Source organism: Podarcis pityusensis (assembly GCF_964106645.2).
Source record: "Podarcis pityusensis genome assembly, chromosome: 2".
Lineage (NCBI taxonomy): Eukaryota > Metazoa > Chordata > Lepidosauria > Squamata > Lacertidae > Podarcis > Podarcis pityusensis.
In genome coordinates, this window is record NC_138029.1 from 3270201 (window position 1) to 3296904 (window position 26704).

General features: G+C 48.0%; 1 protein-coding gene across 7 annotated transcripts in view; it reads left to right on the top strand.

Moving 5' to 3' along the window:
* HDAC7 (histone deacetylase 7) overlaps positions 1-26704 on the top strand; it is a 181232-nt gene that overhangs the window by 102188 nt on the left and 52340 nt on the right. For all 7 annotated transcript variants that reach the window (XR_013981400.1, XM_080989854.1, XM_080989855.1 and 4 more), the window contains one exon: positions 25515-25723. Coding sequence is in view for 6 of the 7 variants with exons in the window: in XM_080989852.1 (XP_080845978.1) it covers positions 25515-25723 (209 nt within the window). In the remaining variant the exon portion in view is untranslated. The remainder of the gene's footprint in view (positions 1-25514; positions 25724-26704) is intronic.

A 26704-nucleotide genomic window follows, 5' to 3' on the forward strand; every position in this document is an offset into this window, starting at 1 on the left:
CAAGGCAGTTTCAGTCTAATGGTGAGGCCGCCTGAATCCTGATTGGAAGGGATCCAAATGGTCCACATCCTCCAGGTGTACCTGGAGTTGTTCAGCAACCACCCGCTCAATCACCTTGCCCAAGAATAGAAGATTTGTGACTGGGTGATAGTTGGCCATATTGGCTGGGTCCAAAGATGTATTTTTAAGAATCAGTTTAATAAATGCCTCTTTCAGTGGATCTGGGAAGGCTCCCTCACAGAGGGAAGCATTCAACCCCCCCCCCCCCGTGGAGCCCATTGCCCAGCCCTGCCCAGCTCGCTTTTATAAGCCAGGATGGGCAAGGATTAAGAAGACAGGTGGTTGGTTTCACTCATCCAAGCAGCCTGTCCACATCCTCTGAGGTAACAGGAATTGCATGTGTCCATGCAACTTGACTAGACAAGACTCTAGCACTCTCCCGCCCCTGCTCCCCTAGCATCCATATGATTGCTTGATTAAAAATGTCTTTAATTGGGTTGAAGCTTGAAAAGGAGCCCCTCGTGTTACAAGGAGCTGCTGTTTATGGGGTAGAACCCAATGGATTCTTAGAGGTAGTGCCAATGAAGTCAATGGATATCAGGCTCTACTCTGCATATGACTAATGTTGGATGTTGCCCATTGTTATTATTTTATTCTGCTCTTCCTTATTGACTTTGTAAATGTGATGTTGACCTTCGGGCTCAAATTAAGTCATGGCAAAATCTCTTCCCCAGCTCTTCCAAACAGCCGCTGGCTGTGAAAGGCAGGGATCTCTGAAGCAGCCACTACCACCTCTGTGTGGCCTTCTCTCTGACGCAAGCAGCACGTCTGCCTGGGCGCAGCTGCAGTGTCCGGAGCCTGGGCTGCGAGGTCCCTGTGGTGCTGTTTGCTGCCTTCACTTTGGGAGGGAGGATGAGCTAATTCAGCAAAAATGTGCCCCCTTCCATTTGGGGAACTGCTTCCAGCACAAAGAATGAATACATTTGTTCCTGAAAGCAGAGTCATCCATGTGCGATTGCAACACCCTGTGTTTCCAATTAATGCACTCGATCTGTCCTGGGTGCTTCTAAAAGAGGGGGCGAGGTGGGGGGGGAGTTAGGCCTTGTAGCACGGAGATAGTGCTGGCAAAGGATCCACTTTGGAATGCACACAGGGCTGGCAGGAGTGGGATGGAGCAGCCTCAACATGTTGGATCCACACAGCCTTGTAACGTTATGTGCGGGATGTGCGTCACTGCAGTGCCCTTTGGCGAGGGGCATGGCAGGGTGGGCGGTGCACATGCCGCATGTGCCAACAGCGGGCTTGGCACTCTCCTTCTGCCTGCCATGGGAAATGCTGGGACCCTGGGCTTTTTATTTCACCATGCTCCTCAGGGTGGGGAAAATGTGTGCAAGTTTTATTTTTTCCTCTTTTTTCCTCCCCCCCCCCTTGGAAACAATATGCAGATGCTGAATTTGGCCAAACTTCCTTAGTGCTGCAATGTGGCTTTCCTCCCCATCGTACTCTTCAGTGCTGGCAGGGCTCCAAAGACCTGTGTCTTAATATCTGTGTGTTCCAAAAACGGCAGACTCTTTTTGAGGAAGCCTTCCTCTCTCTCTCTCTCTCTCTCTCTCTCTCTCTCTCTCTCTCTCTGTGTGTGTGTGTGTAAACATCCTGATGTCATTATCCTGTTACATCACCCCCCTTCCAGTACCAGCAGCATCCGATTGCGTGGAGGAAGGGTGGAGAAGCACTTGGTGGCGTCAAGGGCACTGCGCAAGTGAGGGCCTGGGGCTTCCTGGAATTTCTGTAGCTGCACTCACTGACCTAATATTTCTCCCCTTCATCCAAAGTCCACAGGACAGTTCACAAAATAAAAACACAAAATCATACAATTATAGAGCCATCATCTACTCGGTCGCTTCATATGGGGAGAGGCAATCCTTGAGGCATTGCAGTCCTGAGCCATTTAAGACTTTACAGGTCAAAACCAGCACTTTTATTGGGGGCTGGAGTGCCCACCCACCAAAGTGTTAGGTTTCCCCTGCCGCTGACCCCCTATTTCCTCCCATCCCCAGTTTATTTTGCTAGTGCAGTGGTAGCAAAGCTCTGAGAAAGCTCTTCTTTCTGTGCAACGGAAGCTCTGCACAAGGGCTAGGGCATTGTGGCCTGGACACCAAGTCCCATCAGCCTCAGCCAGAACAGCCAATGGCCAGGGATGATGGGAGTCGTGGTCCAGAAGCATCCGGAGAGTTGCAGCTTCACCCCTCCCCCAGTTTTTGCTAAGGGTTGAGAGTATAGGAAGAATGGACAATGCTTTGGTACAGAAGTTCCTCCTGGCTGGCTGGCTGTGTGCATGAGCCAGGGACCCGGTCAGCAGGGAGAGGCTGTGTGTGACTGAGCCAAATAAACAAAAGCCTCTGCTGTGCATGTGTGCGTTTGTGTGTCTCTGTGTGTATGGACACACATACCCCACTCCGCATTGCAGCTGGTCTGACTCTTGCAGGACCATCTGCCAAGAAACAGCCTCCGTCGCTGCCAATTATGATTTTGCCTTTTGTGGAAGGGGAAGGTGGGGCTTTCCTCACCCGTTTCGGTGAATAAATATCCAACGCATAGCAAAGTTTTTGAGAGCTGAGTGGAAGGGCAGGTCAGACTGAATCCCCATGAGCCAAGCACATTCTCTCTCTGAATGGCTGTGGAAGTCCCTCCCCCTTGGGGCCGGAGATTGTGCAAGGCAGCTCCTCGGCTTAAATCTGGACATTCCTTTTGTCTCCTGTGTTGTTTTCTGTGCAAACAAGCATTGAAATTGGATCTGGAGTGGAGCTGGGGAGCGTCTCTGCTGGGTGGAGAGCGCTGCCGCAGTGCCAGAGCCAATGCAAACGTTCTCATGGAAAGTGATGTCAGCAGCCGTCACTACTCCGGTGCAAAGTCCGGGCCTCACCCTTGTCCCAAATCTTTTTCTTTTTCTTTCTTTTTGGGGGGGTTGGGGGAGATGAAGGGGGTGCTGGCTGCAGAAGGTTAGAACAGCTCCAGAAGGCATGCCAGCCAAGCTACCTTCCAATTTGATAAAATCCAAGGTGGCCTGAGGTGAAATATCTCCGTTTCACCTCTGCCAGGAAGAAGAACCCCAAAATTTGAAAAGCTTTCCCCTGTGAGGCAGTTCACACGTGCCATGGAGAGTCCCTGGAGGAAGTAGGATTGAGTGGGGGCCACAGCATTCTGCAGGTGGGGGGAATATATATTGAAAGGCATGTCTGCACGGTGCTATGTTTCTCTGAGCATAATACTGATGGGCTGGCCCCTGCGCCCGTCACAAAGGTGCCCCCCCAGCCCAAATTTCAGAGCACTTTCTAAAGTGTAAAATGAAAGCAGGGGAAGTGCTGAACAAATATTTGAGCATATAAACATGTACTCCTTCCTGAGCATGGGAGTTGGCAGAGGATCGTAAGGCTGTACGCAGTGCTTTTTTCCAGTGCAGTTCTGGCCCCTCTCAGGTGGGTGCCATTGTGGGCTGGCACTCCCCCCGCCCGCTTCTTGCGTTTACATACTTCTGAGAAGCCAAAAGCAAACATTTCAAGTCAAAAGGGAAGCTGGCCAGCGTGTGTGAGTCTACCCTTTTTTTAGATCTATGTTTTTTGTTGGACAGTTATGACCCTCATCCCCCAGCAACTGTTAAATTTTGAACTAAAGCAGTAATCAAGCTTTTGGCTTTTAAACCAGTGGAGAATAGACAGTTGGAGAGTAAGTGACTGCAAGACAGGTGAGGAAGAGTCTTCAGGAATGTGCAACAGTGATTGAATCTGAATCTGGAGTAATTAATTTTTGTCGTCCCCCCCCCCCCCCTTTTGAGCCGAGAACTTTGTAAAATACTTTCCAGAACTCACCTTGAAGTTGTTGCTAGAGCAGTATATGCTCCATTTCACTTCAAAAAAGGAGACTGGGTGAGATCTTCAAGTGTCCATAGACATAAACATTAGGAAGAACTTCCTGACAGTAAGAGCTGTTTGACAGTGGAATTTGCTGCCAAGGAGTGTGGTGGAGTCTCCTTCTTTGGAGGTCTTTAAGCAGAGGCTTGACAACCATATGTCAGGAGTGCTCTGATGGTGTTTCCTGCTTGGCAGGGGGTTGGACTCGATGGCCCTTGTGGTCTCTTCCAACTCTATGATTCTATGATTCTATGACTGGGGTTCACAAAGCGAATGTTGGTTATGAGAATGGAATGTTGCTATAAGCATCTTTCTGTTGGGCCGAGAGTTAGCGTAGCAGCATTTAAAGAACCCTCACTTTGGTTGGTTGGTTTATTTATTTGTTTATTTATTTCATCAATGTATAGACTGCTCAACATGCTAGTTTCCAAACAGTGTACAATGAAGGTTTAGAAGAGAAACGATAGAGAAAATCAGTTAAAATTAACCATAGAATCAGAAACTGTAAGCACACTGTACCTAAGAGTTTTTAATGTTGTTCTTAATGCTATAATCCACCCTGGGACCTTATAATGAAGGCTGGGTGATAAATAAAATAAAAATAATAGATAATCAAAAGGGTCAAGTCAGCACTGAAGTACACAATCATAGAGTCGAGAGGAACCTCCAAAGGACATCTAGACCAGCCCCCTACTGATTCATGAAATCCATTTCTGCAGCATCCTTGACAGTTGAATGAAAGCTATTACAGGACTTTTCATACATATTTGATGCTGGACAAGTAAGTTCACAACACCATTTGTAGCTTGGTAGCTTTTTGGATCCCTGGGTCTCGCTGTATCTGGATCCCTCTTCCCTCTTTAGACAGACACCAAGCTTCCAGGGTCTGCCTTGCTTTCTTTTTAACTAGTACCTCGAGGTCCATCCTGGGTTGCAAAACACTGACTTGAGGGCACAGAGCCCATGGATGATTGCACCCCATCACAAGCTACTCACTGGGATGACCTGTATGCACAAGTCCCAATCTGCTGATCAGAGATTACAACACAGCCTTGTTTGAGTGTGGATACAACCCCTGTGACTGAGAAGCAATTAGCAATTGCCCAAACTGCTGCAAACCACCCTGCTATCCCAACAGATCCTGATCTGCCTCCTGTCTTGAGAGTTTTCAGTGATTGTTATTTTTCTAATTTTCATTGCCGCCTGGTTCATTTCATCTAATCCTGCCAGTCTTTGTTCCTGGTGCATCTGGTGTCATTCCACAGGGCTCTCCCTCTCTCCTAAGAATGAGCAGGCAAGGCGCACAAAAGCACTTCTCTTCCCTCTCCCTCCCTGCTTCTGCATTGACGTTGGGAGAACTGCCTCTGCCGTCACTAGCTCTGTCCCGGAATGGCATCTCCACTTGCCCCCTCCCCAGGAGGCCTCCTGCCAAGGATTTCGAGAAAGCAGAGAAAGCCATTAAGGAAGCCTCCTGGAGCTTCAAAAGAGGAAATAGTAGAAGCGGGGGGGGGGGGGGTGAATCTGGATGAGCCGCCTTTTCTGATCTGCCCAGAGATCAGTATTCATTAACACATCTGTGCATTTGCCTAAACAACTCTTATGGTAGCAAAGGGAAGTGGCTATAAATACTTTCAAGACTGCAGGGCCATCAACTCTGCTTCTCTTACACTTTTGTAAGTCTGGCTGTTTTCTAACTGGGGTTCCTAAAAAACTGTTTTCTAACCCAGATTCCTTAAAAAACAAGGCCCAACTATTCTTATTATTACTTATTAAATTTGTATGCCACCCTTCATCTGTAGATCTCCGAGTAATTCGCAACATTTAATTACAATATAAAAACAACAAAATACATAATAAAAATAAGAACTACAACAAAGCAACAAACAAGCCTCCATAATGGACTGGATGAGAGCCAACAAACTGAAGCTCAATCTGATGAGACTGAGGCCCTGTTACAGTGGTGCCCTGCAAGACGAATGCCTCGCAAGACAGAAAACCCGCTAGACGAAAGGGTTTTCCGTTTTTGAGTTGCTTCGCAGGACGAATTTCCCTATGGGCTTGCTTCGCAAGACGAAAATGTCTTGCGAGTCTTGAGATTTTTTTTCCGCTCCCCCCCCCCTTTTTCTAAGCCGCTAAGCCACTAATAGCCTTTTAGCAGCTAAGCCGATAAGCCGATAAGCCTTTAATAGCCGCTAAACCACTAATAACGCTAATCCGCTAAGCCGCTAATAGGGTTGCTTCGCAAGACGAAAAAACCGCTAGACGAAGACACTCGCTGAACGGATTAATTTCGTCTTGCGAGGCACCACTGTACTGGGCTGTTCCCTAGACCAGGTCAGTGGGAGGCTGCCTGCTCTTGATGGGGCTACAGTCCCTCTGAAGGAGCTGGTGCACAGCTTCGGCGTCCTTCTGGATCCATTATTGCTGCTTGAGGCTCAGGTGACCTCAGAGACATGGAGTGCCTTCCATCGGCTTGGTGGCCCAGCTGTGCCCCTATCTGCAGAGATTATTTCAGATCATCTGTTGTAGGGGTGTTACACACATACACACACAGTTAAAGGCCAAAAGAACAACCTATAAAGTCTTGCTTGCTTGCCAGCAGCCCATCTAGTTCCTTGTAATGACTGACAGTGGCTCTGCAGGGTTTCACGAAGGAGTCTTTCCCTGCCCTACCTGGCAATGTCAGGGATGGAACCTGGGACTTGGTGCAGGCAAAGCAGATGTTCTGCCACTGAGCTACAGCCCTTAAAGAAATGGCCAGGCAGAAGGAAATGGCCACTGGGCGGGGGAGAGAAGCTTTTTGCCTAAAGAGCTGCAGAAGAGGCTCTCAGTTCTCTTGCAAGGAGTGGCCAGCTCTGCTCCACTGAAGTTCCTCCTCAAGCTGGGAACTCCCTAAGGGCCTCCTTCCTTCCCCACGCAATAAATCGGGAATCTGAGGACTTGCCAAGCACTGGCACTTTGTGCTGTCTTCTGCTCTAGGTATCTACTATCTGAGTCAGACTGTTAGCCCTGGGCTAAATGGACCAGAGGGTAGTCCTAGTGTGGGACTGACAAAGATGTGTGGTGGGCTGTAGGATGCTGTAGCTCAGTATGGAGGGCCAGGGAGCCACTACCAGCCAGTGCAGAGCAGCAGTGGGGAGGGAACCTGAGGCTCTCCAGAGGTCCTTGGACTCCCATCTTCCTCAGCCATTGGCCATGTTGGCTTGGGCTGGTGGGAGTTGGAGTCCACCAACACTTGGGCTCCCAGGTCTAGGCAGGAGTCTCTCAGCCCTGCCTGGAGATGCCAGGGATTGAAAACCCAGGACCTTTGGCATGCAGAGATTGTGCGCTGTGACTGGCTTATGGTGTCATGTAGTGCATCTCCAGAGTTCATGCCATGGTTGTGTCATCACACAAGCATGATATGCCAGTCTCTCCTGAGCAGACAGGATGGAGGGATTCGCAGATCTGTGTCAAAAGCCCACCTGATAAGGGATCTAGCGGGGCTGTTGGCAGGGTGTTCCGCCATAGGTGGAAAGGATTTTTTATGCTTCCAATGGCCCCAGAACTAGTTGTTGTTGCATTTCATCTTTAAAAGTTTTGATTGTTTTGATTTACAAGACAAAATCCAGCTTTTCCATCTGAAGACACACAAAGCTGGCTTATAGAAGTGGAAGTTCAATAAAACCATTAGAACAGCTGAACGCAGTTGCCATGCGGTAACATCCTATGTTAGCCATACTTAGCAGACCCATTGAAATACAGTGGGTTTATCTGTGTTTTGCATTTATATGCCACCTTTTCTCTTTAAGGAGCTCAAGGTGGGGTGCACGTTTCTCCCCCTCGTTTCATCCCCACAACAACCCTGTGAGGTAGGTTAAGGTGAGGGGCACTGACCTGCCCAAGGTCACCCAGGAAACTTCATGACCAGGTGGGGATTCGAACCCTGGTCCCACAGGTCCCAATCTGACACTCCAACCACTGTGCCACGCTAGCTCCTGACTTGTGTTACTCACGACCATTGACTTGAATAGGTTTGTTCTGAGTGTGACTTGGCTGGATAATCAAACCATTGAAAAACAGCAGTGGCTAAAACCAGATCTTAAACAGCAGGTTAAGAGGCAATCACAGCACAGCATAATGTTTTAGGGAATGGGGGAACCCTCACAGATTAAAGGCACGCTAAGATAAATTGGCCAATTTCAGCAGTTGGGCTCTACAGTAGGAGGAGTTGTGTGGATTGCAACCTCAGCAGAATAGGTGTGTGTGTGCCTTTTAATTATTTACTTTGATGATTTGGAGCGATGAGAGTTAATAATACAATTCTCACAGCTTGAAAACCAAGAGCACCCCAGGCAGAAGCCACAGTAGTTGGCTGTGGTTGTTGGTGATGTTGCAATACAGTGGTACCTCGGGTTACATACGCTTCAGGGTACAGACGCTTCAGGTTACAGACTCCGCTAACCCAGAAATATTACCTCGGGTTAAGAACTTTGCTTCAGGATGAGAACAGAAATCGTGCTACACCGGCGGTGCGGCAGCAGTGGGAGGCCCCATTAGCTAAAGTGGTGCTTCAGGTTAAGAACAGTTTCAGGTTAAGAACGGACCTCCAGAATGAATTAAGTACTTAACCCATGGTACCACTGTAGTAGTTTGGGGCAAAAGAGATTCCGCTCCCTATCCCCCCCCCCACCGGCACCTCCAAGTTGCAGCACATTCACCCAAACTTTTGCAAGGTGCAGAAAAAGTGGCCATTCACAAGGATGCTCAGATGGGTACGCGAGACCAGCTGGCAGACCCCATCTGGAACTTTGAGTGGGGGATTCTGCTGTGATTAAGCAGAACAGCAGAACTCTAAAACCAGGAGGAAGGCAAACAAATGGCAAGTTATCATGTTGCACAGAAGTTGCCCACAGAAGCGCATTGCACTTCAAGCAACAAGCCACAAATGTAGTACCTTTTGCTGAATCAACTATGGACAGTGTGCAGGTTTTTCAGTTTGCAGAAAACCTCACTGTTGGAGAGTTCTGTGTAAGCTGAAAATCTATGCAGTGTTTGCGAAGCCTCAATCCTGCCTTCATTTGTGGTTTATTGTTGCCTCTTTCTTTCTTTTGATTTTATAAAAGAAATATAAAGAAAGGTGTGAACTCTGTAACACCCAAGTGATTTAACAGAGTTGTTTCCTAGGTGTTTGAAGGTATGCTGTGCATCAGTGGCATACACAAAGACAGATACCAGTGAAGGCATCCTTCCCATTTCAGGGGGTTGGACTAGATGACCCTTAGGTCCCTTCCAGCTCTACAGTTCTAAACCCCCAAATAATGTGATCCCTTCCCAGAAGGCAGGGAAGTGATTTTTCTGTGGCAGCTCAGCAACATAGACCTTAGATTCATAGCCTGGGACATGCCTATTTTCAAGAACTCCTTTCTCATTTCAGATGCAAGATCTCCCCTTCTTGGTCCTGCTCAGCTCCTTTGGGAACCTCACAGTGAGGCACTGCAGGTGACAGCTCCTGACAGAGCTGACTTCCGTCACCCTCTTGCTCCATCCCTCAAGGTGCTCCATCCAGCTTCTTTTACCTTTCCCGAGGGAAGCAGCAAGTCTGTTGGGAAAGGCGAGAGAAGGTGGTTTGAACTGCTTTAGAGCAAGATGAAAGCCAAGGCGGGAAAGCAGTAGAAAGCTGGTGGGCTGGTTCAAAAGATTTCGTAGGCTAATCATGGACCACCTTTTCCATGCCCCATTGCAGTCTCCCTCACAACAACCCTGTGAGGTAGGTAGGGCTGAGAGGCCGAGTCGGGATTCGAACCCTAGTCTCCTAGGTCCTAGTCCTGCACTCTCACCACCATGCTTTGGGTGGTGCCCTTTGTCCTGAGGTCACACAGCGAGGTATTCTTCGGGATTGTTCCCTTCCTTTGCAACTCCTTAGCAAAGCTTGGAGCTTCATAATTTCATAACAATGTGAGATCCTTTATTTGATAGGTTTGTGTGTGTGTTTTGTGGTTGCATGCTATTAGAATGTTATTTTGCTGGTATGGTTGTTGGTTGAAACTGTGTTTTGACTGCTCATTAAATTAAATGTTGGGCTCTCATTTAGCAGGGTGGGCCAAATGCTAAAATACATGAAAATGTAAATATCCTTGCACCGGCGGAAGAGGTTGCCCTTTTCTCTTTGGCATGTCTTCTTCTCTGCAGCCGATCATGTCAGCAGCTGTCTATGCAAATAGCAGGGCTGTAACTGGTTCCTCTAAGGGAAGCTCATGTTATGTTTTTGAGAAATGCTGCTACATGCATTATAGCTGCCCTGTGCAGGCCCTATATGAAAACAAGAGAAAGTTGGGAAGTACGTCTGCAAGGGGCTATAGTCAAGGTCTAAAAAACCAAATGCTCAGAAGTGGGGAGAAGAAACATGACCGTGTGAGCCCATAGGGAAGGGACCTTCAGAAAGCAAAGCAAAGCAAAACAAAGCAAAGCAAATGTTTGGTAAAAAGAAAATGTGCTTTAACACAGTCTTTCCCCAACCTGTGGCCTTCCAGGTGTCACTGGGCTCCAAGTCCCATCAGCCCAGCCAGCATGGCCTGCAGTCAGGGATGTTGTAGTCCCCAACGTGGAGGATGCTGGGGCTGCTTCCAGACCACCTGTTTAGTGAGCATATATCCTGATATGTTTGCAGAGAGGTTAGCGGTTGGCGGTTGGCTATTTAGTGAGCATTCATTTCGGTTTGTTTTTAGGTAGGTTAGATGACGTGGTGTGAAAGCAAGTGCTATCTCATACTTTGCATCACTTTCTTGATCACAAAAAGCCTGGTTGGTTGGTTTTGGAGAACCTGATTTAGTTGCACAAGAGCTCCAAATGAGCCCTAACTGAATGGGCCAGTATGTGACTGAATCCTATGCAAACACAGTGGCAGTCCAGAAGTGCCCTCAGCTATTGAATGGGCAGCCTGTGACACATTAGGACAAGAGCAGTGTGGACGTTATAGCGCCTCCTACTGGCCCACCTGGTGCTGCGATGTTGCTTGCCACTGGTTCAGCAGGCTGTAGTCAAAGCACTAAGACACAAAGGGCCAGGGGCAGGTGGTGCATATGTATTGCAGCACACTCTATTTAAGTCTTTAAACATTTATTTGTTTTAAATATTTCACATTCCTCCATATGATCCAGTGGCTAAGATTCTTGGTTTTCACCCAGGCAGCCTGAGCCTGATTCCCAGTACAATTGTACCTAGGAAGTCGAATGGAATCCATTCTGGAAGTCGGTTCACCTTCCAAAACATTTGGTTTGGTTCAGAAACCAAAGTGTGGCTTCTGATTGTAGGAAGCTCCTGCAGCCAATTGGAAGCCACAGAAGCCTCATTGGACGTTCAGCTTCCAAAAATAGTTCGCAAACCAGAACAGTCACTTCTGGGTTTGTGGCGTTCAGGGGCCAAGACGTTTGAGAACCAAGCTGTTCGAAAACCAAGGTAAAACTGTATAGGAAAGGTTGAATTTTGGAGGGAGTCACAGCGCAGTGGTGGAATATCGTCTCGGTCCTCGGCATCTCTAGGTAGGGCTGGGAATGAAACCCTAGAGAGTGACTGCCTGTCCATGTTGACCAGCCTTTCTCAACCTTGGGTCCCCAGGTGTTGCTGGACTACAACTCCCATCATCCCTAGCTAGCAGGACCTGAGATTAGTAGTTCAGCAACATCTGGGGACCCAAGGTTGAGAAAGCCTGGTCTAGACAAAACTGAACTAAATGGACCAAAGGCCTGTTTATCCATTATTCTATTACTATTTTTGAAAAGTTATATTCTGACACATGCCACAAAAGTGCTCTCAGGGCAGGTAAAGACCATGTTAAAAAAACAACAACAGTTTTACACAGAACATAATTGTGTTTGTGTTCTGTTTAATCTTAAATTTTTTCAAACCTCTGCAACCTCCCCGCACAAATGCAAATGTTAGCCAGAATAAAACAGGGAGTGAGCTATTCAAATCTTAAGGGAGGGGAGATTTCATAAGGTCCATGTTGAGAACAGGCAGGCTGGAAGAATCCCATCTTTGTATATTTCTATATGAAATAACCTTATCTGCACCTCTGATGTGCAGCTTTAAACTTAAGTTATCCAGCAGATTTCATACTTCTGCAAATGTTTTGATGCGGCTCTTGGCAGTTTAAAAGTGCTGAAGCAAGGATTTAAATAGCTATTGTGACAGAAGAAATGTGGAAAGGACAGGAAGTCATAGGTTGATAAAGAAAATTTAATGTCAGAGAGTTTGTAGCTTTTTTTGTTGGTGTTGGTGTGATGTTTGACAATTTTGATTTATAGATAATAATGAATGAACGTTTATGTTGTACAGATGTGTTGATGAACAATAAAGCAGAAAAGAAACAGCAAAGAAAGAAAAAGAAAATGTTTATTTACATACTATTAATGTGCAAATGGAACAGCACTGAACCACGAGTAAAAACATGCAGAAGTGATGTAGAACACAAATAGACAGATTCATCTGTAACTGCTTGTGACAGCTTCGCTCGCTGCTTCTGCCAATGCAACTTCAGCGCAGGTTGGTACTCAGAGCAAAGCCTCCTGCAATGAACCAAAAGCACCACGTGAGCTGGTTTCTGATGGGAGGAGAAGTGCCCTGACTTACACTGAATGAAGCCTTTTTAGGGGTTTAGAATTCAAACCAGGAGTACCTAACCCCCAGGACAGTCCCATGTGACAGCACCAGTTTCCCCAGTACCGCTTCTGGGGTCAGGCTTGGCAGACAGGAGTCAAAGCCACTGGAGAAGATCCCACCACCTCCAGGTGAGGTAGGGACTTTCCCATCTGAAACCCCCAAGAGCTATTGGCTGTCAGTGTAAACAGGGCATGGGGAACCTTTGGCCCTCCAGATGTTGCTGAACTACAGCTCCCATAATCCTTAGTCTTGCTGATTGGGGCTGATGGGAGTTGTCATTCAACAACATCTGGAGGACCAAAGGTTCCCCACACCTGGCATGAGCAGTCCTAAGCTAGGTGGCCTAATGGTACAGTAAAGGAGCTTTTTACATTCCTGGGTAATAGCACCCCCAACACCCAATCTAACCAGAGAGCCTAGAAGGAGACTGCATTCAGTTGCATCAAAAGCAGCCCAGAGGACCTGGGAAGATCAACAGGGCAATGTTCTTTCATCCACCAGGGTAGCTAAGGCAGCTTCAATACCAAAACTTGGGCCTGAAGCCAAACTGATAACAATCTGAACAACTCGTTTCATTCAGACATGTCTGGAGCTGTACTTGCCACCACATAATCAAATCACCTGCCCAGAATTGTTACATTAGAGATTGCCCAGTAATTGTTCAGATCAAGGGAGCCCAATTATTGCTTTGGATGGATGGATGACTACTGAAGATTTCACAAATTTCTCCTTCAAATGGGAAGGAATTAGCTGCTGCCCGCCCTTGCCCCTGCTCCCCAAATGAAGTGAGACACTGATCATCCTGGATCACCCCAGCCAACCAATCCTAACTAGCAAAGACCAGCAGTCAGGAGGAACCTGGGTCAGGTTCTTGAGGGGTTGGCTGGAACATTCCAGGTGCCCTGCTCACATCCTTAGGTGCCAACAGTTGTGAAATCAATCCAATGCAACAAGTGACTTCTCACAAGCAGCCTAAGTCGGAACGTACCTGCTGTTCCTGCCTCCTCCCCAGTTTTCTTGTAAGCAGGGATGAGCACAGAGTGGTCTCATGTACTACCTTTATGGGGCATGTGCATACAATAAGTTGGCATAAACAGCATAGCAAACAAGCACCTCATCTTCCTGCTCCTTCCTAGGTTCCTTGATGTATGCAGATTTATCAATGGCTTTCTAAAGTGAAGTACCTGATCCTGGCTTGCTCAGCTAAACAGCTCTCCACCCCAAGCTGATGGCAGCCCACTAGCTGCATACAGTATTATGGCTTTCTGGACACTTGATAACAGCCCACATGCTTTTGCAGTTCCTATGCATGCTCCGAAAAAAAATCCCAAAATATATTATTATTGGGCCACACAGTGGGTGGCTATTGGCTGATTTTGACTTGGTGGATCCACAAGCAGTACAAGCCCAGATTAATCTAAAACTATTGTAAGGACTGCCAGCTGTCCTGGCCTGTTCCTGTGTCTTTAGAAACAGCACCTTGATGTTCAGAATTTGGCTGGTGAAGCTTTTCATCACATGGAATGGAAGGGTGGAGGAATGTGTGTCTGACAAGCAGTTCTTACCTCCTGAAGTTTTCAAACCAGCCTGTGGTTAAAGACACGGGAGCAGAGTACAGTACAGAAACTGACAACCCTAAACTCTTTGGGCCCTGCAGAGATCTCCAGTTGGGCAGGATTTGTTGGCTTGTGATCCACCGCCCACCCACTTACCCTGCCTTGCTCCGGTCATAAATCCCTGCCCACTTGTTCTGCCCATGCAGATCACCTTACGCTTCTGGCCTCAGGATGCTGGCAGTTTCCTCTCAACTTTGCTAGTTAGACTGGAAAGGTTGGAATAGGCTGAAAAGTGGGAGCACTTTGCTGGGTGTGATTAAAATCAGCTGGCCGCCTTGCCAGCCCTCAGGTAGACAGGCTATAAGGAAACTGAACCAGGGAACTTGGCTGGCATCTTTTCCCTTTTCATAAAGGATAATGCCTTTGATCCTTTACCATTAAAACTTAGCCAACCGGTTTTTTTGCTTCTGCCTTTGTTCCTTGCCAGTTCTGCTGCCAACTGGCCGGGGCAGGGGGGCGTGGCGGGGCTTGGCTTCTTCCTGTATCTTTTGCAGTAGCTCAATGTAGATCGAGCTCTTGTTAAAGGGTCAGGAATATGTGCCACTAAAATAGGGGGAGGGGGAGCTGGCAACCTTACATACAAGGATTTGTCACGTTGCCTAGAGCAGCCATCGCCAACCTGGTGCCCTCCAGATGTTTTAGACCACAACTGGCATCAGCCCCAGCCAGCATGGTCATTTTGTTGGTCTCGGCTGCAGCATGAAGCAGAGATGTTGCAGGAAGGTATCAAAAGGGACAGCACACATCCAACTGTGGTTGATTTTGGATTTGGAGCTGCTGCACAGCAGACCCATCCACCCACCCCTGAGCGTTTTGTAATAGGCAAAGTAACAGGAAAAATGCACTGGAAAGTGTGGGAAAATGTTTGCTAGATGCAACCTCATCTAACCTCCCTGCAAGCATATGCTCAGCAAATAGCTGGTAATCATCCAATCATCCAGGTTGGGAGCTCAAAGCCAGGGGGGATAAAAATCAATGATTGGTTTTTTTATAAAAATAATAATCATATTTTTAAATTTTAAATTGGATTTTGTTGATTTAAATTGGATTTTGTTTATTTAAATCGGATTTTTTAAAAAATAAAATGCTTTTGGAGGAAACATCTTTCTAAAGATAGTTTTCTATTTTTACATTATAGTCCAAAGGCTATTCATCAGGAAATAAGGATTTTTTTAAAAAAATTATGTAGTATGAGGCTTTATATGAAATGTTTATTTTATTTTATTTTGGGAACTGAATTTCATTAATCCATTCACAATGTCATGCTCTTCCAGAGGTTTCTGTAAGATTACCTATTTGGGGCAGTTTTTCTAATGAGATTATCACAGATGCTTGTTTTTGCTCAAAAGTGTAAATTTGTGTCTACAGAGATAGCATGCCTTTTCTTCACAGGAAAAAAATGTTATAAAATAAACATACAGAGTTGAGGAAAAAAACCTTAATCCCATTGTTCCTTTGCAAATTCATATTCACAGAATCAACCCCTTACCTCTTAATTGCTGAGTTCCAGGAGGTTCAATGAATAGTGGAATAGATCTGCACAAGTAGCTAAGTGTGAAGCAGTAAAAATGAAAGTGCAAACCTTGTGAGCAGAATATTCCACAAGTCTTGGGATATTTGTGTAACGATTGTGCAAGTCAGTTGCATGTCTGTGCAACTCGGACTTGAGGCAAGTGCTGAAGGCTCTTCAGGGCTGGCAACCTCTTCCCAATCCCACCAGGTCCCAACAACTGCACTCACCCTTAACTGTACAGAATAGGCGCCTGAATGTAGAAGCAAAACTACTCTGAAAATTTATTATTCCTAAAATGAAACCTTTGTCTTGTTGTAAATATTAAAATTATACCCTCAACAATGAGTCTTTCTGTAAAAAAATATTTAAATCAAGTCTTACTGACTAGTGATTTAAATCATGATTTAAATCAAATCCACTCTGCTCAAAGCACTGGTTGTCTGGCAGTGACCAGGGAGAGTGAAAGGCACACAGAGCTGTCAAATGCTACAGCCAGGTATCTCCACGATCCTTGGTGGAGGATGTTTGTTGAGGCAGGGTGTGAGCCCCATTTCACCCAGGTTGGGCACACTCACCACACATGCATTTGTGTATACACACACAGAGAGGCTGGGAGCCTCAATGGCACCCCTCTGGAGGCTTCCCAGGGCAAAAAAACCCAACTCCCCCCTCCCCCATAGCTACAGCTCTGCTTTATGCCTGTAACAGTTTGGAGCATTTTTTTTCTTTTTTTTTCTTTTTGAAAGACTGCCTACAACCTTATGAGCCTACCGGGCCTTGAGCTCATCTTCAGAGACCATCTTCTCAAGCCTGCCATCCGGAACAGTTGAGGTTCAGAAGCAGCAGGGACAGGACTTTCTTGATGGTGATCCCTCATGTCCCTCGTTCCTTTCCTCAAGAAACTCATTTAGCCCCAGCACTTCAGAGTCTTTGGCCAAGCTCAAAATCGCACAAGTGTCCGACACAGCAGAACCTAAGAAGATGGGCTATGGTCCATCCCTCTCCCATAGACATAGAATCCGAGAAATGTAGAGTTGGACAGGACCCTGAAGATCATCTAATTATGATGCCCTGCAGGAATATGCAGGTGTGCTGCACCAGGATCGACCCTGCAACCTTGGCATTATCAGCACCATGCTCTGCGCAGGGAAGCTACCTCATCTGGTTGGCCCTTGGGAGAACAGAAGGGCCATTGGCCCGACCCAGCAGGGCTCTTCTTGCATCCTGGCAAGCCGGACTTCTGTGTGATTCTGTTCCTAGGTTTTATTTGTTTCGTGTGCTGGTGTGCATTTTAATTGTATTTAATGAGTATATGCTGTTTTGGGAGAGCTTCCCCAGAAAGGCAGTTGTATAAGCAAATAAATGCTGTATTACTTGCTGGAGTGGGGTTATGGCACACGCAGTGCCCTGGTCCAAACCATTCCATTTCTTTTCTGTTAACTTATGGATTTAAAAGCTTTCAATTAAACAAATACCAAGGCAGTGTACAACAAACACTAATAAAAATCAGCTGAAACCTTTATAAACATTAAAATGACAAAGCAGACAAGGGTGAAAATAAACAAAAAGCATTAAAAGTATAGTAAGATCGTTTGAGTTTAGCCAGGCAATTTTGCTTAAACTCTTAAAGAGAGCCTGTAGAACATGAATATAGAAACTCTAACCCTTAAAGGCTCTGAAAAGACTCGGTAGCACAACAAATGGCTGACACAGCGCTCTCCCCCACAGTGATGGCTTAGCGTTGGGTGCCATAAGTCTCTGATGTGAGCATAAGATGGCACATTGATGGTGCACATGTGCACAAATACCTTTGCCCCTCCAGATATTGCTGAACTCACATCAGCCCCTGCAGAAGCTAGGGGTGGTGGGAGTTGTAGTTTGGCCAGGGGTTCCCCACACCTGATGCAGAGCAAGGGGCACATTCTCTCTCACACAGAGAGATGTGTTCTTGCAACAAGCTGCCTTGCTGCATCCAGCCCAGAGTGAACTTCCAGCCCAACCAGTTGGGAGATCCACCCCTGCTTATGCAAATGGCCGTTAATAGGACAGAGGCACTTGTTTTGCCTTTGATCTTTGTTCTGCTTCCCTTGGCACTGAGGCCGCATCCTCCCTGTGCTGATGTAATCAGCTTGCAGTCGGAACCCATTGCATCCTCCAGGGGGAAGCGACGTCTCCCTTTTCCTTTCCCAAGGTGCTTGTCTCTTCTCTCCCCGACTAGGCAAGGTAGCGCTCTAGGCAGAAGCCTCCCTTGCTCGGGCTCTTGCCAAGGCTTTGGGCTCAGCCCTCTTTGACAGCGTCTGTCCTGCTGCCAAAGCCACAGCCCCACAACTTGGGGGCCAGGCCTTTTTCCGTGTGCAGGGAAACACATGCCGCTTTCTCCAACGGCCGCTGGGAGCTGTGTGAAAGGAAACTACCTTCCCCAACACACCTACCCAGCCACGGCAGCAGTGGAATGCCTGCTGCCCTGGCAGGTGTGTTCATGCATGTGCGCATAGAACGGCTCTCCCCAACCTGGCGCCTCCCGGATGACAGCTCCCACCTGCTGTGCTGACTGGGGCAGGTGGGTGTTGTGCTTCAAAACATCTGGAAGACACTGGCTGCCGAAAGGCTGGGAGGAAAGGATCTGAACATTGGGGGTTGCGGAAGGGTGGGGGCTTCATTTTGGTGATTGCTGCAGATGTGAGAGATCTCACATCTGAGTTAGAATCATAGAATCATAGAGTTGGAAGAGACCACAAGGGCCATCGAGTCCAACCCCCTGCCAAGCAGGAAACACCATCAGAGCACTCCTGACATATGGTTGTCAAGCCTCTGCTTAAAGACCTCCAAAGAAGGAGACTCCACCACACTCCTTGGCAGCAAAGCAAAACCCACTTGGCATATTAAAGAGTGTGCCTGTCGCCATCCATTGGGTGGGGAGCAAAACCAGCTCCTGCTCCTGATGATCCCAAAGTCTGAAGTGAAGGTCAGAGTTATGGCTGTTTTGCACTTGCCCCACAGAACAGATAGGGGTCCTTCGGAAAACAGAGCCACTCTGGATTGCTTGGGAACCCTTTGTGGTTGTTGAGCTCCACTATCCCTCAAGTAATCTGCCAGGGTGTGTTGGTGAACAGGGGTGGACTTTGGGATTTCAGATTTCAGCAGCGAATTTGAGAGGGCAAAATCTGGCAAAAAAACAAATAAACCCACCCCTGCCTCTTGGCTTCCATTCTGCTCAGTTCACTGCATCATAGTTGTGGCACCCTGTGGCACCCCCTTGGCCTGACACGCAGTACAAGGGAACTGGTCATGCTGCCCTATATCTGGCTCTATTTGAATCCCAGTGGGTGGAGCCCGTGGTGGACAGCGGCTAGAGACAGGTGGGTCCAGGGTCAAAAGGGGGAGGGCCCAGAGGGGGGAAACGTGGAGCTTCACCATCTTCCCTCTCTCTCTCTGCCACCCCTTTGCTGTTGCATCACCCATGCTCCCCAATCTGCATGAAATCAGCCAAGTTGCCCACGCCCAAGCGATGGCTTTTATCTAACGGCCCACTCCAGAAATGAGCGCTACCTGGATGGTGGAAGCAGAACCAAGCAGAACTCTTGGGTAGCCACATATTTCAATTGAGATGACCGGTGACTGTCCAGGTGTTATTGGACTCCCAACTTGCGCTATCCCCAGCAGCCAGCATGGCCAATGGTCAGGGATGATGGGAACTGTAGTCTTTCAGCATCCAGAGGACATCAGGTTCCCCACCTCCGGTTTAGAAAAATTCATGCTAAATCAGAGCATCCATGTTTGGAGGTAGTATGCCTCTGAATTCCAGATGTCAGGAGAAAAGGCAGAAGGCAGTTCTTCTATTCCACAGAAGTAAGGCACACTTTCCTGAAAAACTCCTACAGAAGGACCATTCATACCCAGGGAAACAGGTGTGGAGATGAATTTGGGTCACCAAAGCCCCCCCCCCACACACACACCTGCAGGCAGCGTGGTGTGCTTTATGAGTCTTTTCCCAGGCACTGCAGACATTTTCTCATACTCTTTCCTATGGCCTTAGGGCCTTAGAAATTTAGTTTTTTAGAAAGAAAGAAAGAAAGATCACACAGAATACACATGCAGGGGAAGTGGGAGCAGGAGAGGCTTTGCTGCTGCTGCTGCTGCTGCTGCTGCTGCTGCTGCTGCCTCCACATGGCATGATGCCCCGAGAAAAGACAGTAGGGAAGTAAAACGGACTTCCAGAAATCTGACTTGCTTCCAGAGATTATGTATACCCGGCTGCCCGGCCCTGGCCTTGGGGCAGCAGCTGTTGTTGGGAGAATCTGTGGGAGGGCGATAATGCCTCATTAAACCACCCAGGCAGCATCCAGCTCAGCAGAATAGAAGCACATACCTGACAAAAGAAGTCATCTGCGTAACAGTTGTTGGGAAAGATTGGGAGATGAAAGAGGTAGAAGTTTGTGTTCCTGCGTTCCAGGGATGGTGCTTCTCTTAATTCCCAAAAAACGACGGTGGCTTTTTTGCCCATGGGGTGAGCCCAGGACAGTTTATATGTTTAACAAATGGCAAAGCCTTTCCTGTACAGTGCTATTTCAGGCAAGCATGTGCCTTCATGGGAAAGGGGCGTTCACACATAGAAAACTTGTCAGGGAGAACTAGCAGAACTCTTCTTGTTGACTTTCTAGCTTCTCTGGATGGTGAGAAGGATGCTGGCACCCTCACCCAAACCCTGTTTCCATGCCAGATCACCGGCAGGGCAACCCTGTGCCTTGTCTTCTCAGAAGTAGGTCCCGTTGAAAAAAAAGGGGTGGGTGGGAAGTGGATCCCATTGACTTCAGTGGCACTTGCCACTAAGAAAGTGTTCCTAGGACGGCTTCCTTGTCAACTTGTCTGTTCTCTTGAAGACCCTGTGAGGTTTTGATCCTGCGGCATTATGATGTGCTGGCAGTGATTTAAATGCCACAGCAACTCTCATGAGGCACAAATGTTTGGCCGCGCTTTTTATCAGTGCTTAGAAAACATCCGTCCGCAGGCTCGATGGGCATCGGGGTGGCAATGGAAGCTGCTAATAGCAGCTGGCAGAGGGCACCATTAATCTGAGAATGTCACAGCACTCTCAGCAGGGTCTGGTTAATGAGACCCTGGCAGAGCATTAAAAGTAAATAAACTAGCAAGCAAGAAGTGGTTTGGGCCAAGCTGAATTCAGGGCTGAAATAATGAGCAAATGTGACCTTCCCCAGGGACTTGACCTCAGGAGGCTGCCTAGGTTGGCCTTTGGAAGAAGAGGCCACAGTTGCAGCCCATTTGGAGGCAGTGTCTCTTGCTACCAGGATCCTGACCCAGTGTTCTCCTCTGCTGCTTTCTGGATGCGCATGAAGCTGCCTTTTGGACTTACTTAAGTGAGCCTATTCTTCCATCTGCCTCATGGGTAGGCAAACTAAGGCCCGGGAGCCAGATCTGGCCCAATCACCTTCTCAATCCGGCCCGCAGATGGTCCAGGAATCAGTGTGTTTTGACATGAGTAGAATGTGTCCTTTTATTTAAAAATGCGTCTCTGGGTTATTTGTGGGGCATAGGAATTCATTCATTATTTTTTTCCAAAATATAGTCCGGCCCCCCACAAGGTCTGAGGGACAGTGGACTGGCCCCCTGCTGAAAAGTTTGCTGACCCTGCCTCATCTGGCCCCAGAACTCCTGCTATCTGAGATGGTTTAGAAACTCTTCAGATTCTGCTACTGATCTCCACAAAGAAAGATCTGTGGCTCAAGAGCAGAGTGTGTGCACTGCATGCAGAAGGTCCCAGGCTCCATCCCCAGTTAAGACCAGGAGAGAGGGCCTGCCGTGTGGACAACGCTGAAGGCAAGATGAGCCAATGGTGTGATTTGGCAGAAGGCAGCGAGGAGCGAAGGCAAAAGCATGTTTCTCTACAGATTAACCACAGTGTGCAGCCACCAGAAAACAGGCCAGCAAAGTAGATGGCCATCCGCACTGCAGGGGTTGGACTAGATGACCCTCAGGGTCCCTTCCAACTCTACAATTCTATGATATGTGAGCTAGTGTTTTGTTTTCCCTCATACAAATGAAAAGCATCCATTCAGGGGAGATAATCAAACTCTGGGATACTGTTTTTGGGGTGGGGAACTAAGCCTGTCCTCTGCCCTAGAATGAGATGTAGGATTTGTCACCTGCCCAACTGCTTCTCAGAGTTGCAGCTTCTTGTGTTTCTGCATGAGTCACTGTTGGGAACCTTCCTCCTCTGGATTGGAAATAGGCTGTGCAGAGATGTGCAGTGACTCGTGCAGAAATGCAGCAGGCAACCCACTTTGTGGATGGCTGGATTCGTGGGAGCCTTTCCTTAATTCATTTCTCGTGTTCCACTTTTCTAAGCCTATTTATCCTGTTGGTCTGACACACGGAAGGATGTTTGGAATAAGTTAACAAAGACAGCAGCCTCCAGCCAGCTCTGCTTCTTGGGCAGGGCAGGGCTGGGGTGTTCCCGCTTCCCTTCCTGCAAGTGCCCTATTGCCTGCTTCTCCTATTCTGATCCAACTGGAGGTGGTTGGGTGTGTGTGTGTGTGTGTTTTCATATTGGCTCTCCTCCCAAGGATCAGTTTAACACCGAAAAATGTCAGATCATGTTAGATGCTACAAAAGCAAGCCATTCGCTAGCTGTCAGGGTGGTTTTGGTGGGCTTGTTCGTAAGTGTCTGGAGGGAGAGGATGCGATTAGTGGTTTTGTTTTTCTGGGGTGGAATCTTAAGCTGGCTTCCTTTTGAGGCTGCTTGATAGCTAGTTGGGAGTTTCTATAAAGAAGCGCAGCATAACCAGGGCTAAGTACACTCTGCCATCTCTTCACTGCCACCCACAAGCCATAGTCTGTGCCAAACCGACCCAGATTCTGCCCCCGGAAAATGCCTGTTCATGCCAAAATGAAACTAATACGCAGATAACCTGGGAGGGGACAGGGAATGATATATATCACTCACTCCTGTCCAGCTACCTGCTGAATTGGAAGTTAGCACCAGTCAAGGTGTGCAACTCTTCCTGAACGATCTCCACACCTGTGAAGGCTAGATTTTAAAATGAAAGCAGAGGCTTCCAGGATGCTGTCTTCTGCGCCAAATATTGAATATTCTGTGGCATGATACATTCAAACATGCACAGAATGTACTTGATTCTAAATGCAGCCAACTGCCCTGGTTTTTGGTTTTTTGGTGTGTTTTTTTAAAGGAGGTTTAAAATTAATGAGACTAGTCTCTTGCCCAAACCAAGCCTCTTGTTGATTTCATTGGGATTTGAGCACAACTGGTTTTCAGTGGATCAGCACCACTAGAATGGCTTTGGGATCTGGATTACATTGAATTTTGCATGGAAACAGAATTGCAGCATGGATTATTCTGTTACTTGGAGTTAACTGAAGCGGAAACAATGCACAATGATTCTAGTCCTCACCTCAATGTGGCTGCTTTGACTGACTGGCTAGCTGTCAGATAGATTTCTAAGTCTCCTTTCAGCTGGCCAGAGGCAGTTTTGTTTGGGAAAGGCAGTGTCTGCCACGGGGTCTGGTCTTTCTGGTACCAGATATTCTTCTGTGGCCAGGAGGGCTCTTTGCTCTCCCTTGCAGGCTCCTGGTCATGCTTCCCTACCCACCTGCATCTTCTCTTTGCCTTACACCGCATGTCTCTTCCGCAGCATGAACAAACCTGCCCCTTCATTGTGGACATCAGCTGAGGCTCTGCTCTGGGTGCTGCCACCTTTGGGAGTTAGGTGGGGGCTATTGAGGAAATGGCCTCCTACGGCAGTGACCTGATTGTGGAATAGAGTACTGTCCCCAAAGATCTTCATTTGGCAACTACATTATTATCCTTTAGACACCCAGTGAATACCATTTTGTTCCCAGAGGCTTTTGGGGAATCATAACGTCATCGCTCTGGCATTACTGCCTGTTTTGCTGGTGGTGGGTCTGTTGCTGGAGGGATTTATGTGGAGGCTGCACATCCATCTGTCAGAGATGGTCCAGCTCTGAATTTCCTTCATCAAGGAGGAGGCAGGACTAGTTTAGGGGAAGGGAACCCTTTTGGAGGGAGCGCTGAGGGCCACATTCCCCCAGTGGAAAGCTGGCAGTAGGGGGGGGCAGCAATGTTGGGGGGGGGACCAGACACACCCAGATATTCAGTCATACATGAAAAGCTATTTTTCATGGAAACAGAGACATATATTGAATTCTTAGGAACTCTGCTCAGGTTTTACCTTTCATTATCTCCATATACTTAAATTTTTTTAGGGGGGGGTTAAGTTAAAGCTCCTGAGCACCATTTTCTGGTTCAAAAAGCAGAAACATTGGACAAATGCAAATAGCATCAAGGCCTTATAGCTATTCAAACTTTGAAACGCAATTGCAACCATTGAACTTTCATGCTTGCACTTACAAGTACATGGACAGTTTTTGCATGTTGGCAAACCTACCTCTCTGCTAAGACATTTCCACCTCTGCCTTGATCACCTTCCGGCAGATCTTCTTGCAGAAGAAGGAGCTGCCACTGGGCACTTTGCATGTTCTCCAAGTCCCTTAATGCCCTAGCTCAGGAGTGGGGAACCTGTGGCCCTCCAGATGAAGCTGCTCTACAGCTCTCATCAGCCCTAGCAAACATGGCCATTGGCCCAGGGTGATGGGAGTTGTAGCTCAGCAGCATCTGAAGGGCTAAATGCTCTCTGGTGAACAGTTGATGAGAGAGACGCTCCACCCTCAACTAGATGGCCTGCCAGATGTGTTAGTGCAGACATGTCCAACCGGTCGATCGTGGGTGTGATCCTGGTCAATGGTGGGATTAGATAAAGTAGGCAAGGAATATTGCCACCCCCCAGTGCTGGGTCCCTCCATTGCCGCAGCAGGGAAGGCCAGGCCAGGCCGGGTGGCAATTGCAAGGAATGTTGCCCAGCCCAGCCTTCACTGGGGTCCTTGGTCCCTTTGGCAATGGGAGGGAGGGGGGGGCAGGTGCTTGAGCCAGGGGAGAGAAGCTGACTGGCTCCTCAGAGAGAGAACTTTTGCCTCCTTTCCCTCCCCCCCTTAAACTCCCCCCTCCCACGTCCAGTTAGCCACCTCTTTCCACACACGCACCTCGCGCATGCTCCTTGTTCCTCCAGTGACAATGGGTAGGTCACTGCCAGTTTTTTATACTGGGAGTAGATCGCAGTCTCTTGGAAGTTGGACATGCCTGTGTTAGTGTATTTGATAGTATTTGGCAATTGCTTTATTTTGCATTGTTAGTCACCTTGAATACCTTGCAGTGGAAAGGTGGGGAATAAGCATGTTAAATACATATAAACCTCCTGGCATGCCGGACGGTGTTGAACTGTAATTCCCATCATTCCTGACGATTTGCTGCCCTGGGTGGGGCTGATGGGACTTGCAATCTGAAAACATCTGGAGGGTGCCAGGTTGGAGAAGTCTGCTCCAGAAGGCTAACCACTATTTTGTGGTGGGCAATGAAAGCGATTACTGGTAGATTTGAGCCAGCTGTCTTTTGGAGAAGCCTGCTCAACATTCCGGAACTTTTCACTGAGGAAGCTTTGCTGGGCTTCCTAGAAATGCCACCGTTCCTTGGAACTCCGATTGCAAGCCACGGCTTTGAAACAGCGTACTTCAACCTTGGGGCTGCAGGTGCTGTTGGACTGCAACTTCCTGGCTGGGGATGATGGGAGTTGTAGTCCAACCACATCTGAATGGCACCAGGCTGGGGAAAAGTTTATCTAAGGCATACAGCTTAGTTGAGTAAAAGCTCAAAATGGCACAAATGGCAAAACCTAACAGAATCTGTGATGGGCACATACTGATCAGTGCATTTTCCTGTCATTTCCACAGCCGCCGTGAAGCTCTGCGTCTCCTTGCGGGTCCCCCAGACCATCCCCATGGACCTGCGGATTGGACAGCGTCTCGCCAAACCTGGCCCTGACACTGCCTTGCTGGCCTTGAAGCAGACGCAGCAGCTGCAACACCAGCTCTTCCTGGCTAGTTTGCACCCCCGACTGGAGTACCAGCAAGTGGAGCAACTCAGCCACCAGCACCTGCGGGTCAGTATCCTGCACTTTCTCAGGGTTGGGTGAGGGAAGCAGGTGATGCATACATATACTGCCCCAAAGAGTCAGCTTTGCCTCAATTGCCTTCCTGATGCTTCTCATGAGGCTTCTTTGGCAGAAGTGCTCCTTTTGCACTTCTGTAGCAAACATTGTTAGGAAACATTGTTTCATGCGTATGGACTTCTCCCCTCCAGCCGAAGACTTCCTGTGAGCCATGCCTCCGACATTGCAGGGGGTTGGACTGGATGACCCTTGAGGGCCCCTTCCAGCTCTACAATTCTGTGAAAGAACTGTGGTGCTATAGGGGACTCCATAATCCCAGGAGCTGCTGCTGCTGCTCTTCCGTCTGATCAAGGGGCCACCAAGTTCTCTAGCCTGCCTCATCTGCTCACTTGGTTCCACAGACAGGGCATGCAGTTTCCTCAGGCTATATATACCCAAAGCAAATTTTGTACCATCGTACGTTGGCAACTGGAGCCCTGTCATCTGGTGGTTGTCTGTGACCTTCCTTCCCCAAATGATGCAAAGTGTTCGTGGGCATTTTTTGCCATGGATGGAGAAGGTGCCAGCAGTAACATGTTGGCAAAGCCCAGCTTCTGTGAGGAATGTCAGATGGGAGACAGTCACCCCAGGCAGGGTGTGAGGACAGGAAAAGAAGGGGCTAACAAGGCAATGGCAGGTGAGTGGGATGACCTAATTGCATATAGGAACTGGAAGGGAGGGGAGCAATGAAAGGGGGTAGTAGATTGAAAGACAGGAACCTGAAGGGAGTATGGGTCCAGTCACCAGGGGCAGAGTGCATGCTTCGGCTGCAATACCAGAATCAGTCCCTGGTATTCCAGTTAAAGAAACAAGTAGAAGGAGATCCTGAAGAGCAGGTGCCATTTAGGGTAGAAAGATCCAGACTCAATGGACACATAGGCCTGTAGGTTGGGTCTGCCTTGGACACAGCTCCTGAAAGTGAGTCGGGTTGGC